Below are 18,142 nucleotides of genomic sequence, written 5' to 3' on the forward strand. Positions count from 1 at the left end.
AAGTAGTCATACAAAAAAGTCTCAATTATTTTACCAACGATTGACATAGATAATCCCTAAACATCACAAGGCTGAACCCATTTGATAGGTGCATGAGAATGAACAAACATTAAAATATTGAGATTTACATCTTTTAAACTTGATTCTACATGAATCCAAGTATCCAACAACCTTATTTTCTTTTTCTCATGTTAAGTAATAGAATTCATGAAAGTTTTTTTTTTTTAATTTTTATACCCTAAAATTAAAACCCCTAACTAATTATATAATAAAACAAGGGAAGTTTATTTACTTAAATTCACTCAACCGACAATTACTAGTACCAAGTTCTATACTGTATTTCCGGTGGCAGCTGCAACAAATTACAGCTTCTATAATTTTCACATATTTGGACCAAAAAGAAAAGTGGTTTTTGATTTGTTGTGGACTCCTCACAGTGAGTGGTCCAGTCTTATAAGTTTCTGCTGCCTTGTTGGGCTTATACAAACAGACTGTAGGCTTGAAACGACGAAGGATTTGGATCCATCAAATTAAGAACTGGCTACGCTTTAAGCCCAACCCTCCCCATTTTATCCCATTTCCTTCAATGTTAAGAGCTCAAGACTGTAAAACTAACAGTTAAAGAAAAAGCCAAAAAAAAAAAAAAATCGTTTGTTTCTTCTTTTTATTTTGTTCAGTGGTGTAACGCTGTCTTCTTAATTTATTTTTATTTGAAGTCTTTATAATCAGATTAACTGCTATAATTATTATTTTTTAATTGTATGGTTAATTTTAGAGGGTTGAATTCACTGACAAACAATTTACTTTTGAACTGTTTCAACTTTTTAAACCCTATCAGTTGTAGTGAACCATTGGCTAGGGTTTAAGGCCTAACCTCATCCTCATCATCATGACATGGTAACCCATCCATGGCGGTTTCAGGGTTATGCTTCGCCTGCAAGCCTCATTTCTCTCTTCGTCCTCCTCTATTTTACTGCTTTCGCAAAGTAATTCCGGTCTTCTTTTTTTTAATCTTTCACTTATATGTTTTTCTTACATGGGTTTGAGTTCATTCTTTTTTATTTCTCAATTTTTGAATTGTTTCTTTTTTAGATCCGGTTCTGTTCCGTCGCTGCAATCGAGACGCTTGATGAACCAGTAATTCAAGGCGCTCACTTTTCTCCTGCAAAAAATGGTATGCCAAAGGGTTTCTTAATTTTATTGAATTTTAATATTTCCCCTTTTTGTTATGTCATTAAGAAAGAGTATGAAACTGTGGGTGTTGAAGTGAGTGGAGAAGGAAGCAAATTGTCACGGTGGAAGAAGCTTAATTCTCAGGATCTTGGAATTAGCACTTCAAATATTTCCAAGCCAACAAGGAAAGTTCTTAATGGGCTCAAAACAAAAGGTATCTGTATCTGTAGTATGTGTATTTCTATTGCATTATTTGAGGGTATGAAACTGGTTTTCTAAGCCTTTGTCTCTTGTGCTCGTAGGATATGAGGTTTACCTTGTAGGAGGTTGTGTTCGGGATCTTATTTTGAAGCGAACGCCTAAGGACTTCGATATTATTACTACAGCAGAACTCAGAGAGGTTGCTGTTATTGATAGCCTTTGTTCTTAATCTTGTTTTGGTTGTTATTTTATGGTTATTTTGATCTTACTTGAATATTTGCCTATTATATAGTACATATTCTTAGAGAATCGACATGCCATTAGCTATAATTTAGCATCAGATATGAATTAATATTTCATACATATCTTAGTTCAAGCATGGTATGATGTCTGCTTGATACCTTTAAAACAGAATCCCTTTAATCTCTATTGTTAGTGTCATGCCTTATGCTGTGCGGAGGTTTCCCATTTCCTTGGCTTTCTGACATTCTAAAATTTATTGTTCCTAATTTTCAGGTGGTGAAGGCATTTTCACGGTGTGCAATAATCGGAAGGCGGTTTCCTATATGCCATGTGCACATGGATGATGCAATAGTGGAGGTCTGTTCTTTCTTTTTCATCTTTGACTTTTTGAACTCTGTAGCCTGCAACTCAAATTTTCTTTTTCTAGTTTTATGCTTGTTAATTTTCTCTTGGTGATGATTGTTAATCAAGGTTAGCTATTTCAATTCTTTTTCCTTTTCTTTTTCTAATGCTTTATTTTTATTTTGAATTCCTCGTACAATTTAGGTTTCAAGTTTTAGCACATCTGCACGAAATTTTGGTAGGGGCCTAACCTATGAACTTGAAAGGCCTGCTGGCTCTGACAAGAAGGATTTTGTTCGTTGGAGAAATTGTTTACAACGAGACTTCACAATTAACGGGTTAAAATTTATGACATTATGAACTTCTGATTTTTGTACTACAACTTGTTCCAATTTTATTTTCATCCTATGCCTTTAATTTTCTAGTGTTCATAGTAGCATGCCCTATGGCTTTAATATTCATTTAAGACACCCATCTGTTTCTACAGGTTAATGTTTGACCCATTTGCTAGGATAATTTATGACTACATTGGAGGAATTGAAGATATTAAAAAAGCTAAAGTATGTATCACGGTGTTATGGTTGGCTCTGTGTTGCTCACCTCTTCCCTTTACTTAAATACCTGTGTTCAATGCATATAAGGACATAGATATGGGGATATGACCCTCATAGGACCATGCAAATATGGAAAAACCTAGAAAGAAATGAATATACCGGGGTGGATGTATACCAATATCCGACTCCCACCCAAGTTCGAGTAAACATAGATGGTTGTTCCTTTTGATGCTTTAGAAATTAGAATTAATGTACATTGTCCTTTATCTTCTTTTTTGGTAGGTACGAACTGTGATTCCTGCAAGTACCTCTTTTCAAGAGGATGGTGGTGAGTTTATTATTTGGAGTTCCAACTCGGTTAATTTTCACCTTATAAAATGGAAACTACCTGTTATATTCTGATGTATCTCCCTAGAATTTCACACATTTTAATAACCTAGCTTTTGTATGTACTGAGAAAATTGCTCCACACTCCTTATTCTTTGCAGCTCGAATACTACGTGCGATAAGAATTGCTGCCCGGTTAGGCTTCAGTTTTTCTAGGGAAACAGCTCATTTTGTCAAAAATCTATCTTGTTTGATACTGAGACTGGATAAGGTATACAGGAAGTTCCTTTCTGAGTTTTTCCAGCATTTAGGTTATGTGGAAATGTTGTTGATTGATTTTGTTCAATAATGGCAATGTTTAGTCAAGGCTTCTGATGGAAATGAACTACATGATGGCATATGGTTCTGCAGAAGCATCTTTAAGATTATTGTGGAAATTTGGACTCTTAGAACTACTTTTGCCAATTCAGGTACAGAACTGGAAGTTAAATTTCCCTTTCATGCTTGTCAGTTTGATACTAAGGTTGATGCAAATTCATCTTACAGGCTGCCTATTTTGTTCGCACTGGTTTCCGGAGGCGTGATAAGAGATCTAATATGCTCTTGGTAATTTTTGTTCTGTATCTTATTGGCTTGGGGGTTACAAGATTACTTGCATCTATATGGTAGCATTAGCTTGGAGCCTGTTAATTTTCTGATGTTTCATTTGCAGTCATTGTTTTCTAAACTGGATAGACTTCTGGCACCTAACAGACCATGCCACAGTAGTTTATGGTAAGATTGCTAATGACAAGAAAATCCGAGAATCCCTTTCATCAGTATAATGGAGTGTCAATATTGTCAAATATTGGTGATGTTCAATTAGACAAATTGTGCAAACTAGGTGTTTTTCTTTCGGTGTACTTTATTGAAGCCACTCTATTGGTAACAGGGTTGGAATTCTAGCATTCCATGAAGCACTTTCAAACAAACCTAGAGATCCTTTGGTTGTTGCTGCATTTAGCCTTGCTGTCCACAATGGTGGAGATATACCGGAAGCGATAAATATTGCCAAGAACATCAACAAATCACATGATAGTAGCTTTCATGAGCTATCTGAACCACAGAATCTAGAGAATCTGACATTAGTAAATGAGGTTATGAGTCTTGCTGCATCTGTTAAAAGCACTTTGAGTGAGATGACGGATGAGCATTTTGTCTCTCAGGCAATGTCAGCATATCCTCAAGCCCCATTTTCAGACCTGGTGAGTATTTTTCTTCGTTTTTTCCGTCTTTTTTTTTTGGTTTTATGGATAACACACTAGGATAAAGCCAATTAGGCATCAAACGGAACCCTAGCAAACACCTTATTTTGTCCCATTAGATGTAGTAAGCAATGTATATTTTCCACTTCACCAATTTAAATTTATTCTTGAGGTTGAAATCTGGAACAAGTGGGTGTTCCATTTTTTACATAGTTGGCCCTGTGCAACTGACAGTTGATCAGGGGTGTAGGGAGTGAAACTTGGAAGTGAGCAACATATTTAAGAATAATTAATAATTGTCACACCACTAGTCATAATCCACCTCTCTTTTCTGTTTTACACTAAAAGGCATAGCTGAAAATTTCCTCCAATCATTCTTGTGCAGGTATTTATACCATTGGCATTGTATTTGAATGTTTGCAAGGTCTTTCAATGTGTGACAATGGGTGCGGAGAAGGGATTTGTAGCAAAGCAAGGTAGCCGGATTGACTATGAGTTGTTAGCATTAGGAAGTCTTAGGGAAACTCGACATACATTTGCTAGGGTTGTTTTTGATACGGTATACCCTCTTGACCGAACCTAAGCTAAGATGCTGCATCTGAAGTAGTTGTATGCAATAGGAATGGAAATGTCAAATTGTTGTACGGTAACATATGCTAAAGCTCATTTGTTTCTTGTGTATGCCCTGCACAAGCACATGGAATAAATTTAATCCAAAAGCTAATTGTTTTATCGCCATGGGGGGAAGCCTTGCATGTCCGTATTGGCCATTCCTGATATGCAGGGGGGCAGTTCAAGGGTGCAGTAATGCTGGGTTAGTTTGGTTCATGGAATGATCAAAAAGGCTTTCTGGAGGACATAAGTTTCAGCATTCACCTGTCAGTTAGGCCGGACTACATTGTAATAAGAGGGAAATGTGAGATCCTAGACTTTATTCTATCCGGTTTTTTAATCATTGGTTCGGCCCCCACTCCTTGTTGCTAATTTTGTGGGCATTAACCCTATATTAGTTATGTCAATGAGGTGAATCCCCTGAGAAAATGGAAAGTTTAGTGGTGTTTCTAGAATCCGGGAAGTTTATGAAAATGTCTACTGCGTTTAAAGAATGAAATTCCATTGCCTTCACGCTTTTTTATTGACCTTTGCCTCTCTCTCTCTTTCGGATTTTACCAATTTCACTGTTATACCTTACATGATTTTGGTGCCACTCTTTTTTTCCCCTAATTCTTTTATTTCACTCTTTGGGTTTTGATTATTTATTTGCGTTAAATTATAAAATACAAATTTGAATTCTAAAATATAATCTAATTTTAGTTTTAGTTTCAAAATTTTTTACTCTCTACTTTTTGAAAATTCTTTTATTAAATTCATTGATAATATTTTAAAATTAAAAAAAAATCACTTAGTAATAATGTATTAATAAAAATAACATTGAATATGTTTATATGGATTTTTCTTTTAAAAACATTTATTTGGACTTGTCATGATAAAATATTTTTTGGCATGATGTAAATTCGGTACTTAGAGCACGTTTGGTTCGCTGTATTGGATTAGAGGTGTATTGGATTGGATTAGAGGTGTAATGGAATAGAGGTGTAATAGCAAATCAACTGTTTGGTTGAATGTAATGGAATAGAGGCGTAATAGTAAAACTGTGTTTGGTTGAATGTAATAGAGGTGTAATAGCATAATGGAGAAAACTAAAATGACCAGAATACCCTTAGCATAAATTTGTTTTGGTAAATGATTATTGTTATTGTTATTTAAATTTTAATAAGATTATTTATTATCAAAAATAAATAATTTAATCATATTTAAATATAATTATTATTTAATATATTTTAATTAAAATATATAATTTAATAAAATTCTTAATAATTAGCAGAAATTTGTTTTGGTAAATTATTTTATTTAAATTTTAATAAGATTAATATCAATAATAAATAATTTAATCATATTTAAACATAATTATTATTAAATATATTTTAATTAAAATATATAATTTAATAAAATTCTTAATAATTAATATTCTTATATGAATTTACTCAAACCATAATATATAATACAATTTGGAGACCTGGATTTGTAGTAATTAAGTCCAATTCATTTCTGTTTTTATCATCTTCAATGACTTGAATCTAATGAATAAATATGAAAAAAATCTGCAAGAGTACAGCAACCACATCTGACATTGGAGTAAAAAAGCTTACTTCATTCATATTATTAAGAAACTAATTACAAGTGCTAATCCAACTACATTAAAGAGGAAAGCTTTCTTCATCAAATATTATTAAAGAACTAATTCCTAATTCCAAAATGCTAATCCAAAAGAAAAAAAGAAAAGAAAGTGACCCAATTCAAGAATCACTAAGTTCAAGAAATTGGTTTCAACACATACATTTTGCATGAATGAGGGTTCAACATTGTTGTAATATTGCCCACAAATCGGTTCTTCAGTGTTTTATGCTGCAAGAGATTCATATATGTGCATGAATAAGTGAACTAAAGCAATGGAAAATGACAGTAGGATATACTATAAAGCTTGTAGCTATAATTTGAGTACCTCCCAAAGGTCCCTAGCTTCAACTACAGTGTTGGGGTCTAGTCCCATATCCTCCCAGAACGCGGTTACAGAATAGCGAACTGAACCCCTATTGAGAATGACAACTACTGTCCTATAGCTGGAAAGTGGCGCAACCCAAATCTGTTACAAGGCACCGAAAAGGTAAGTGACCAATCCGAGCATGTTATATGATCATATGGTTAACCAAAAGGGGTTGTTGCATAGGTTTCACCTCTTCATCACCGTGCATCCTAGCCTTCCTAGCTTGAATACCATAAGAATCTAATGCAGAAGATCGCATTAAGTTAAAAAAGTTCGATAACTATTGATGCATTAAAGCGTTTTTGAAGAACTGTACTTCTAATTATGTACCTTGGTTAACAGCAATGACCTCTTTGTTTGAAATGATCTCTATAGTCTCTTGTGTCATATTCCTTATGTCGCAGCCGAGAAGAAGAGGAGCCTGCAATAGCATTCATGTTTTTCAGACCAGATATGCAACATCATGCATATCAACAAGCATAAAAAAGGTGAATATCAATTGTAATACCTTGGAAATAGCCCATAAGCTGAAATGTACTATATATTCATCTTTCGTCATCCCTCCATTCCCGATCTCAAGCATGTCCGGATCTATCGATATAACAAGAATTGTAATCACAAAACATTTAATATGGTTCAAAAAAAATTGCAGAACTAGAAGAAAACTCTAACCATTCCAACCACCGGGCCTTGCATATTGAGCATACAATTCATTTTGATCAGCTCTCGAAATCATACTGCCAGGCAACAAAATATCGTAAGTTATACTCTAGGCCGACTCTAACATCCTCCAAATACGTTAACAAATCTTTACCTTTCCCATGTATCAGTTATGTCACAAGTTGTCCTCCAGCTATTTCCTACATGGAAACCCCATTCAGCAGGGTGCATTTCTCCCCTAAGAAACAAAAAATCAAACACATGACAAAGTAAAAAAAAAAAAAGAATCAGAAAATCGTTACTTAAATTAAAAGCTTAAATCAAACTGTGATTTAGACAGTACCATTCACACAGAGAAAAGAATATGGGGCGGCCAGCCTTCTTCAAAGCTTTAGACATAGCAGGATATCTACACGAAAAATTAAAGCAATATATAAGCATATAATATGGCTGCAAATCAAAACAAAGAAGACAACTACACCACCTTTCAATTGGCTTTGATCCATCATGGTGACAGTTATCATACTTCAAATAATCAATACCCTGCATACAAAACAATTATCGCACGAACCAACTTGATTAAGCTTTAGGTTCAATTAAAACAAGGGAAATGATCACTGAAAATCATACCCAGGAAGCAAAGGTTTTAGCATCCTGTTCTTCGAAACCGAGTGAACCAGGCAAGGGATATTAAACCCAGAAAAACTTTCGTTAACTAAAACTACAGAAGAGTAAAAGATTCATAACCATGAAATCAGCATTAAACTACTGAAGAATAAAAAGCCACAAGTGCAATTATACAATAATTCCAATGAAATCAGCAACAATTTCATAAAATAAAATAGCAATTTCAACAGAAACTACTGAAGACTAAAGATTCATAACCATGCAAAAATATTTGATAAAAGATTGTCGAACAAAAGAATTGGCAGATTAATTTCGGTCCGAAATAAAACTCACCCGATATTGGATTAGAGGTGATGACCCGAAAAACGCTTCATTTTCAAAGGATTCACTGGATTCAGCTATCAGGTATTTCCAATTTTGTGAAAATATTGAAGAGCAGTAGAGAGTTGCAGATAGGGTTGGGAGGAAATGGGAGGAGACAGAGACTGAAGAAACGATGAGGACAGAATAATAAACAAAAACGGTGGGAGATGGAAGGAGAAATTTTGAGGACAGAATAGGAGAGGGTCGGGTAGGGAGGGAGGGTAAAACAGAGAGCAGGGGACGGAAGGCGGACGTAATAGGTATTACAGGGATTTGGGAATGGATTACAAAAGCAGCGAAAAAGGGGATTAGGTCGGGATTGGTTTACGCCCGTAATGCCTATTACAGCGAACCAAACGCCGGATTAGAGGCGTCATGTAATACGCGCGTATTCGGCCTGTATTGTATTAGGTAATACACTGAACCAAACATATCCTTAATGTTTACGTTTTTTGTCAATTTGACCCTTATTCTTTTTTTTAGTTAAATTTGACTTTCAATTTTTTAAAAGAGTTAAGTTGATAATCAACCATTCAAAATGAGTTGAATTGTTACTTTTAATAAGAATATTGACTAAAATGTTAAAATTTTGAACATGCAGCTCGCGTAGCAATTTATGTGTAATTTTTTTTACTTTAAACATTTTTTTTGAATATTTTTATAATTTTTAAAATTATTGTAGATGTGAAATACAAAAAAAAGTAGTATTATGTCAGCATGAAGTACATGTGGACTATCACTCCAGCATTGTTAAAAGATTAATGTTGCAATTAGTGTTTAAGTTAAAAAAGTGATTTAACTATTTTTTGAAAGGTTAATGGGTAAATTTAGCTAAAAAAAAATAAGGGTCAAGTTGACAAAAGATATAAATGTTGAGGATTAAATTTATCAGTATGTCTTTTTTTGTTGGAATATTTTTCATAAGAAAAATTAACGTGAGCAGTTTTATTGAAATGGTTAACAATATCAAATATTTAGAGTAATTGACGACATTATAAAAATAGAAAGATCAAATTATGTCAAAAAATAAAGTTTATAGATTAAATATCAAGTTTTAACATAGTATAAGGTTAAAACTAAAGTTTGATCATTGTCTTATAATGTCAAAAAAATGCAATAAGGAAAACCTAAAAAATAGAAAATTACGTATCCGTTTCTAAGACACTTAGGGCATACAAATTATATATAATCGCATAACATTTTAATTGTAAATTAATTATATTAACTATTTGGACTAATTAATAATAATATAAAAATGCAAGGATCAATTTACATTAAAAATTAAGGTGTAGTAGTTAAATATCAAATTTAGGCATAACAGAGAGACCAAAATTAACATTTTTTCCAAAATTACAAAAGAAGGGGTAAGACATAGCAAACCTAGAAGAAGAAAAAAATCATGTGTCAAATTGTAAGACTATTAGGGTATTTAAATTATGTATAACAACGTAATGTTTTAATTAAAAAATTAAGAATATTAATTATTTAGATTAATTAATAACATTATATAAATATAAGCACCAATTTATGTTAAAAAATAAAGTATAGAAATTAAAATTTAATTATTTTGGTAAAACGAAAAGAAAAAAAAAAGAAGAGGAAGAGAAATACAGCATGGCTGGTGTGTGACGTGTAAGTAGAAGGAAACAATGTAAAAGAAGTAGGGACGAAATTGTATAAATTTAAATATAAAGATTAAAGTTTAATTGTAGGCATAATAGAAGGATAAAATGATATTCGACCATTTTCATATAAAAATAAAATAAAAGGACTTAACACTGTCAATAAATAAGATTGTTTCAACCTCCCTTTTATATATAGTTATTTAATTTTTCTTGAAAAGAGTATAACCTAAATAAATTTAAGATAAATGAATCAATATTGGCAATCATCTAGAGAAGTTTTTCCGAATCAAGGTTTTTTTTTCTTTCGATTTTAATTACACAAAATATTATTTAATTATATAAATTATATAATTACGGAAAATATTATCCAATTATATAAATTATTACAGATTTCGTAATATTTTGTATAATTATCTAAAATATTATATAATTTCCTAAACTATTTTAATACCGTAATGTTTGGAACATTAAAATTAATAAAAGGGTGGTATTGATTTTTTTCGTATATAAAAAGAAGGCTAGACCTTCCTTTTACATTTATATATACAATTGTTCTCTTTATTTTATTTAGATTACATAAAAATATTTTAATTTTAATTTTATAATATGTTTGAATTTAAATTTAAAATTTAAAATTTAAAGATTTAAATTTATATTAATAAATATATTACATAATTAAAACCCAGCTAAAGCAGGCAAAACATTCTAGTAATCAAAATATTAAAATATGGCATGTAACGAAGGTTCCTTAGACGGGGACAAAATGATGGGGTTTAATTTTCAACCGAAAAGGTCATTAACCTTTCTTCGAAAAAGAAAAGAAAATGCAGTAACCTGTCCGGGATCCTTCAATATCGTAGGATCCCACGTGCCAACTCAGTTTAGCATGTTGTCACTGGGACTGGGTCCCTCCCGCTTTTTTCTCCCTTCAATTCTCTCCCGCGAAACCTTATTATGACGAAGCCCCCCCAAAACGATGTCGTCTTGCTCAATCATGATAATTTCAACCCATTTCAACCCCCCGCGTCTTTCTCTCTGTATCGACTAAATCCCACCCGATTCTCCCCCCAAAATCTAGCTCCCGTTTAAAAGAAGAAAATAAATAAATAAACACTAAATATAAGTAAAGTGATGGATCGCCGGAGGACAGAAAGTCCGTTATACGGCCGGCAGTGGAGTGGATCCAGCAGCTCCGGTTCGTCGTCTCCGGCGCATCCTCTTTCTCGGTTACAGCCCGGTGCTGCCGGTGGTCTTTCTACCATCAAACGCACACAAAATGTTGCCGCCAAAGCTGCAGCTCAACGACTCGCTCAAGTCATGGCTTCGCAGACCCCCGACGACGATGAGGAAGACGATGATCTAGGGTTCAGGTTTGGTGGTCCTCCTATACCTCCTACCTTCTCCAATAATGGATTAAGCTGCAGTACTTCTCCAGCGATCTCTCTCACCCGGCCTAATAGATCTCCGTCCCCTGCGGTAGTAGCTTTGAATTGAAGTGAATTGGAGAGGCTTTTTCTCTCTTTTTTATGCATCTGAATTTTTTATCTGATATGGCGTTTTTGGTAATTTGATTAGTTAGGTCGGAATTTTGTAGAGCATGCGTCTTCCGTGCGTTCCACGTCCGCAGGGCGGCCAGCAACGGCGATGCGGTCAACCACGCCAAATTTGATACCGCCGAATAGAACTTCAGTTCGCACGCCAGTTACTATACCTCCGATTGATCCTCCTAATCGAAGTAGAGACAAAAGGTTAGCATTCATGAATTTTGTTACTTAGGAATATATTTTGAATTTACAGATGCTTAATATAAAAGGTTAATATTGTAGTTCATGTAAATGTTAATGTATTTAAGTAAGCCTATTTATAGTTATTATTATTTTAATTAAAATGTTATTTTCCATCTGCTTTTAGCCGATTTCGTGAATGGTATGCCACATAATCTGTTTCATTTGTAAGAGAAGATAGGAGAATGGTGGGTTTATCGTGGTGGCGTCTGAAGAAGTGAGGAGAGTAAAAGCAATTCAAATTAGTCTTCTAATAGAAGGAAATTTTAAATTTATATTTAAGACTCAAGATAATAACTAGTTAGTAAGATGGCAACCGATTGCTAGATTGTGAGGTAACAAAAAGACCAACTGAACCAACTTTTTAATGTATTAGTATAGTTGGGAAAAACATATCAGGTCAAAGCAGCCTCTTGCAATTGCAGTTTATTTATTCACATTTGCACCAATTATTTTGTTGTTGGAATCATATTTTTCTCTATATGCACTTAAATTATTGTCCCTTTGGACAATGCAACTGCTACACTAATATATCTTCTACCATACATTACACATTTATTTTTATCCCATTAAAAGTATTTGGGATGATAATGCTCACTGAATACCTAGACTAAACCATGTTGTATAGATTTTCAAAGAACTCTTCATGTTAAAACTTGATTAATAATGTAATGCTCTTCTTTTATGCCTTACATATTCTATCATATAAATTTGTTCTTAGTTTGATCACTTGGTGTCTATACTTAATATCTGATTTGCAAACATGATCTTTATCTCTTAAAAGAAATCCTTATCAGATCATAGCTTTTTTTATGGTATAGTTGGTTTAAAAAATACTGTGATCCAAACCCTCGAAAGACATACTAGAGCCAGCCCTAGATCTTAGGGTGTCATGCCATAATTTTTTGTTTATGGTTTATTTGGAAAATATGCTTAAGTCTCAACTCAAATGCAGTTTTTGCTATATAGTTTTTCATTTCTCCCTTAGTAGATTACCCAATCAAGTAGTTTATCCTTATTTGTTGTGCCTAATTTCTTCATTACCCCTATTTTATGAAACCAATTCAAAGTACTGTTTTCTTCATACTCAAGTTTTCATGAATTGCCAAATGACAATTTCTTCCTTGTGCCTTCATTCTCTGCATACATAATCATCCATGTGCTTCTCAGCTTCTGTCCTTTCTCATTGTGCGTGGAGTATTGTTAGGTTTACTTGCCCATTTTTTAAAATAATTTTTGTTGTGTACTGAGAAAGTGAAAATGTTCAACCATTTGTAAGACAATAGATTTTGAGCAGTGGAATTGTATTACTTGAAAGTACTGCAGGTTTACAGCTGATGTAGGACAGCTGAAAGTAAACGACATTGGAGATCAGCGTGAAACTTCTGCACTTCGTGATGAAGTATGTCACTGGAATTTATCTAGTTCTATATTGACATCTGACTCATACAGCTCTTGAATATATTGATCTTATACTGTAAGCTGCATAATTTGAAACGTAATCATGCCTCTGAGGGTGCATCTATCTTTTGAATATATTCAGTTGAATCTAAAATCTTATTCTTGAAGCAGTTAGTTTGAAGCTAATGCATGCTATGTTGCAGCTTGATATGCTACAAGAAGAGAATGAGAATCTACTTGACAAGGTGAGCCTTTATCATTACTGTTGTGTTATCTAATGAGAATCTACTTGACAGGTGAGCCTTTATCATTACTGTTGTGTTATCTGCAACATGTAGCATTTATGCCTGCGTATGTTATACAGCTTCGTTCTGCTGAAGAAAGACGTGAAGAAGCTGAAGCAAGAGCTAGGGAGCTAGAGAAGCAGGTCCGTTTTTCTTCTTCTTTGGCTGCAAGATCTTCTCCCCCTGTTTGGTACAGCATGGATGGCTTATCCTATCAAATTATGTAGCATCATCTGAGTTGTTTCATCAAATACTTCTACTATATGAAGCACAGTTGTTGGTTTGGGACACTTTCATGATTTAGACATGATGCAACGTTCATAAATACATATGGGTTATGCTTTGCCTGTCTTTCCTTAAATTATCACATATCCTGTAGCTTCTAGAGCTGCATATTTGTTGAAGGGTTTAGTTTAGCTGTATGTATTAGTTGAAATTAGTCACATAGATCATATTACACTTAATACAACTTGATATCTCCAATTTTCAAGTTATCTGTTTACATTCTTGGTTCCTGATATTTGAACCGTACTGGGTTGTGTATGAGGTGACACTGAGATAAATCCCTTCAATAGGCACTTATGTGAAGAAGCATACTCAGGTCCTCTTGTTAAACGCATGTAACTTTTGAACATGTTGTGAAGTTGAGATACAAGTAAATTAAGCATATGATTTGTGACACTGGCTTAAATGGCTATTGGCTAAATATTTGCCGGTCGTTTGTTACTGCAATATAAAGCTGCTTACTTTTTAAGTTCGATGTTAATAGGTTGCTTCCTTAGGAGAAGGTGTATCTCTGGAAGCTAAATTATTAAGTAGGTAAGTGTGAGTATTTTTCATTTGCTAGTTGCATTATTATAATCACTATATAATTTGTGTGGACTTTTTGCAGGAAGGAAGCAGCTTTGCGTCAAAGAGAGGTATACTTGTAGTGTCTAAACTTAGTTGGACCAGGTTTATCTTTCTTGTTTTCATTTCTCTTCCCACTTATGAATTAAATATTTTGTATATCCCATTTTAGATGTTTTCCTGGAACAACAATATCAGAGATATCCTTCTGTCTCCCTTTATATCTCTCCCTCTCTTCTTCCTTCTCCTCCATCCCTGCTCTTTATCCAGAAGAGCTAATTTTTGTTTTTTGTTACTTTATTTAAGCTGTAAAACATTGTTTTTGTTAAAAGGAAAGTTAAAATGTTCTGCAGGCTGCTCTTAAGGCTGCAAAACAGACAAAAGATGGTAGAGAGGAGGAGATTGCAGCCCTTCGTTCAGAACTTGAGGTAAAGTGTGCAATGACGCCGGTGCAAAGGAGTGTGTTCATGCTGAAACTAATTCTGTAACTTTATTTTGTTCAGAATTTGAAGGATGGGGCTGCTAAAGCTGCCGAACAGCTCCATGAAGCAGAATCTGAAACAAAAGCCCTTCGCTCAATGACACAAAGAATGATTTTGACTCAGGAAGAGATGGTTTGTCCATCAAGTTCAAGTCACTTCTTTTCTGATTGCTTAAATTCTAATTTGTACTAAATCTATTTTGTAGGAGGAAGTTGTCCTAAAGAGATGTTGGCTTGCTCGTTACTGGGGATTGGCTGTACAGCATGGTAATCAACTCTCACATTCTTCTCTAGCTAGGAACTAATTTACATCTTAATTGCACTAAATAATATGCATAAAAGTAAGATTTTAGTCCCTACACCTTTGATGTAATGCACCCTTAGTGTAAAAGTTTTGAACATTCTTAAGATTCATGAAGTTCAAGGATCTTGTTGTATGTGCAACTTGGTCGGTTAGTCTTTTTCTGGACCGAAGATAATGTGTTAGTAGTGAATCTACATTCTACTTTTGTGGTAGATTGTTGATATGGACTTTGCTATTGTTCTTTCGCTGGTCAGTGTTATCATCCTGTAGCAATGCTTAGCCTTTTTATTTTGTTCCCTTGGTGATGGAGTTTGCATTTTTCACTCCTGCAGTATTGATTCGTCCCACTTCATAGTCTTTTTATTGTTTATTAAACTGATAGGATTTGCTTTTTCTGCAATTGCTACTGGATTTTCCAGGCATATGTGCAGATATAGCAGTGTCAAAGCATGAATACTGGTCGGCATTGGCTCCTCTTCCATTTGAAGTTGTTGTCTCAGCTGGACAAAAGGCTAAAGAGGAGGCCTGGGATAAAGGCTAGTTCATTTTCTGACTACATCCTGTTTAATCCCTCTTTCTTTTTAATATATATTATTTTGACCTATTAAATTTTAGAACTGTTACAGGTGATGGACATTCAGATCGGAGTAAAATTGTCCGGGATCTGAATGATCTGACTGGAGAAGGAAATATTGAGAGTATGCTTTCAGTTGAAATGGGCCTTAGGGAATTAGCATCTTTAAAGGTTGATTTTTTTAAGCAAAATTAAATATTAATTTGGTATACTTTTCCTGGATGTTTTACATCCCTTTTTATAAATTTGTGTGCCACCTCTATGATGGTTTATGCCTTGCGCATTAACTTCTAAAAATTTTAGTAGCAGTAATACTTCTTTCCCTCCATTCTGTATTTATATGAATTTCTATTTTATTATTACTTTGTATTTCATCTGCATTTTTTGGAGTACCACTTCATTTTTCTTTTTCTTTTTTTTAATTTCACGCTCGATACTGCTTTCAGGTTGAGGATGCTGTTGTACAGGCATTAGGCAGGTATAGGCGACTTGGTTTGCTTCATCAATCCGTCTCAGGTTTGCTTTATCTCTCTGCAAGCTTTTTTATGAGTAATCAATTTAGTTCGATGTACTTAATCTATTTGTGTTTTGCCCCAATTAACTCCTTAAAGGATGCCAAAATTTTCATTTACTTTTGTGCAAACACTAGCATCTTTTAGGTTGTATTCAGTAAAATGGAGTAGAACTAGTGACAGCTCTCACCACGTTTTCCTCCTGAAGAAACAGTTCTCAATCTTTTCTTTTATATAAACTACTTTGCCACCAATTCTTCAACTTCTACAATTCCTTCTGTTAGAAATAAGTTAGATAGTGATATCTGCAAAATCTTTATCCTTTTACTTTTATTTGGTTTTCAGATTCAAAGTCACCAGGTGATCCCAAGTTGATTGATGCATTTGGTAAGAAACACTGTTCATCTGTCTTTATTCACTATTTTATCTTACAGCAAGTTTTCATGTTGATTTTGGAAACCACTGGCCTCAATTATTTTAAAAAGATTCAGTGTTATTTTTCTTCTTGATTTATTTAAAGATATCTATTTTTGCCTTTCAATTGCAGAACTAAGTGAAGAGGAGAGAGAAGATGTTCTTTTCAAAGAGGTTTGTCACTTTCTTCATTTTAATATTTTGCATGCCAGTCATATGTGAGACTTCAATGCAAAATTTATTTCTTAGCCTTTTTGCTTTCTATTATCTGTTAGATCACAGTTAATTCATATAAATCAATTTCTGAGTTTTTTTTTCTTCTTCCTTTAATTAACCCTCCTCTATCTGTCTGTCTTGCTTAATCCTTCCTTTCTGGTTCTTCTGGATCTAATTCATAGCCTCGTCTCCTTTTCACACTTCCCTGTCTATTTCCAAGAGAACATGAAAAACCACCTTTTTTTTCTTCTTTTGTAAGAGCTGAATGTCGAAGGTCATTATATGCCGCTATATGTTATTAAACACCATGCTATGGTACCCAATTATGTATGGTTCTTGCAGATTAATTTAGGAATGTAATATTCTCAACAAATATGAATTGCCCATCAATTAACTGCATATGGCCTTGCCACCTTTTGCCAAAACAATTTATTTACTTGAGGTAGCAAGCTTGGTTTTAAGGTCAACTTTTGAATTTATTAGTAAATTTAGTAGTGTTTTGGCATCATGGTAAATTAGATCTGCACTAGAGCTTCTCTTGCTGAAGAAGGTTGCTTTTATGTCAGAATTCTTGTGCTTATAAATTGTAACTGTTATAGGCTTGGTTAACGTATTTCTGGAGAAGAGCCAAAGTGTATGGCGTGGAAGATGATATTGCAGAAGAGCGACTTGAGTTTTGGATTAGCCATAGTGGACAGACCCCTACTTCTCATGATGCTGTGGATGGTAAGATGACTATCCTCTTTGCTTGATCTTGTTGATGAATGCAATTGTATCTGGGGACAACTTCAGAAAAAGTGAAAACCGAGCACATATTTTGAGCCATATCTGAACCTTTGTCAAGCCTGAAATGAATATCCAAGCATCTTAGTAAAGATACATATATGATGAAACCATTACATAAAGAGGGGGGGGGTGATTGATGAATGTTTAAAGTGCCAGTAAATAATTCGTGAAGCATGAATGTGGCATATTCCGATTTCCGAGTTATATATGATTTTAAACGAAGGTTTGCATGATGTGCTGTGTGGCAGTTGATCGAGGTTTATATGAGCTGCGGAAGTTAGGAATAGAACAACAGCTTTGGGAAGCATCTCGTAAAGAAATTGACCATCCAGCTCTTGCTTCTTTGTCTAATCACAAAGATCTCGACAACACTTTGTGATTTTTATTTATTTATTGCTTTTTGTTTTGAGAAGTTATATTTATTGTTCAAAATTTTTCTTAGTAATTTTTTACTATAGCCTGCTTAAGTTTCATAGCTTTATATATACATATGCATGGTGTAATTTGATGAGACAGTTCCTGATGTAATGGATCTTTGTTTGAAGCGGATCATTAAAGAACAACCTTACGGTA

General features: G+C 33.9%; 3 protein-coding genes across 6 annotated transcripts; 2 read left to right on the top strand and 1 right to left on the bottom strand.

Annotated features, from left to right (window-relative positions):
* Positions 1-600: 600 nt before the first annotated feature.
* On the top strand, positions 601-5,223 carry LOC107946608 (poly(A) polymerase I). Of its 2 annotated transcripts, none has more exons than XM_016881005.2 (14): positions 601-986; positions 1,093-1,174; positions 1,268-1,387; positions 1,476-1,573; positions 1,891-1,974; positions 2,164-2,297; positions 2,447-2,519; positions 2,796-2,841; positions 3,002-3,111; positions 3,203-3,310; positions 3,387-3,446; positions 3,553-3,614; positions 3,772-4,084; positions 4,470-5,223. In XM_016881005.2, the coding sequence occupies exons 1-14, from the start codon at positions 909-911 to the stop codon at positions 4,665-4,667; spliced, it is 1,566 nt and encodes a 521-aa protein (XP_016736494.2). In that variant the 5' UTR covers positions 601-908; the 3' UTR covers positions 4,668-5,223. The 2 variants fall into 2 exon arrangements, with proteins under 2 accessions (XP_016736494.2, XP_016736495.2); XM_016881006.2 differs by having other exon boundaries at positions 4,509-5,223.
* A 1,052-nt stretch (positions 5,224-6,275) lies between these two features.
* Positions 6,276-7,748, bottom strand: LOC107944910 (alpha-galactosidase 1-like). Its single transcript, XM_041108030.1, has 8 exons — positions 7,693-7,748; positions 7,504-7,587; positions 7,362-7,426; positions 7,198-7,280; positions 7,020-7,110; positions 6,880-6,929; positions 6,648-6,788; positions 6,276-6,550 (listed from the first exon to the last, which is right to left on the bottom strand). Exons 1-8 carry the CDS (start codon positions 7,746-7,748, stop codon positions 6,458-6,460), a joined length of 663 nt encoding a protein of 220 aa, XP_040963964.1. The 3' UTR covers positions 6,276-6,457.
* Positions 7,749-10,950: 3,202 nt separating this feature from the next.
* On the top strand, positions 10,951-18,142 carry LOC107946609 (coiled-coil domain-containing protein SCD2). 3 transcript variants are annotated; one of them, XM_016881007.2, is made up of 17 exons: positions 10,951-11,440; positions 11,540-11,712; positions 13,075-13,150; positions 13,353-13,394; positions 13,514-13,576; positions 14,203-14,252; positions 14,326-14,353; positions 14,636-14,710; positions 14,786-14,896; positions 14,970-15,030; positions 15,487-15,603; positions 15,694-15,812; positions 16,088-16,157; positions 16,499-16,540; positions 16,701-16,741; positions 17,383-17,509; positions 17,818-18,142. In XM_016881007.2, the coding sequence occupies exons 1-17, from the start codon at positions 11,096-11,098 to the stop codon at positions 17,946-17,948; spliced, it is 1,671 nt and encodes a 556-aa protein (XP_016736496.2). In that variant the 5' UTR covers positions 10,951-11,095; the 3' UTR covers positions 17,949-18,142. The 3 variants fall into 3 exon arrangements, with proteins under 3 accessions (XP_016736496.2, XP_040963155.1, XP_040963156.1); XM_041107221.1 differs by having other exon boundaries at positions 11,207-11,440; positions 11,544-11,712; XM_041107222.1 differs by having other exon boundaries at positions 11,299-11,440; positions 11,559-11,712.

The sequence above is a fragment of the Gossypium hirsutum genome, chromosome D12, assembly GCF_007990345.1.
Source record: "Gossypium hirsutum isolate 1008001.06 chromosome D12, Gossypium_hirsutum_v2.1, whole genome shotgun sequence".
Lineage (NCBI taxonomy): Eukaryota > Viridiplantae > Streptophyta > Magnoliopsida > Malvales > Malvaceae > Gossypium > Gossypium hirsutum.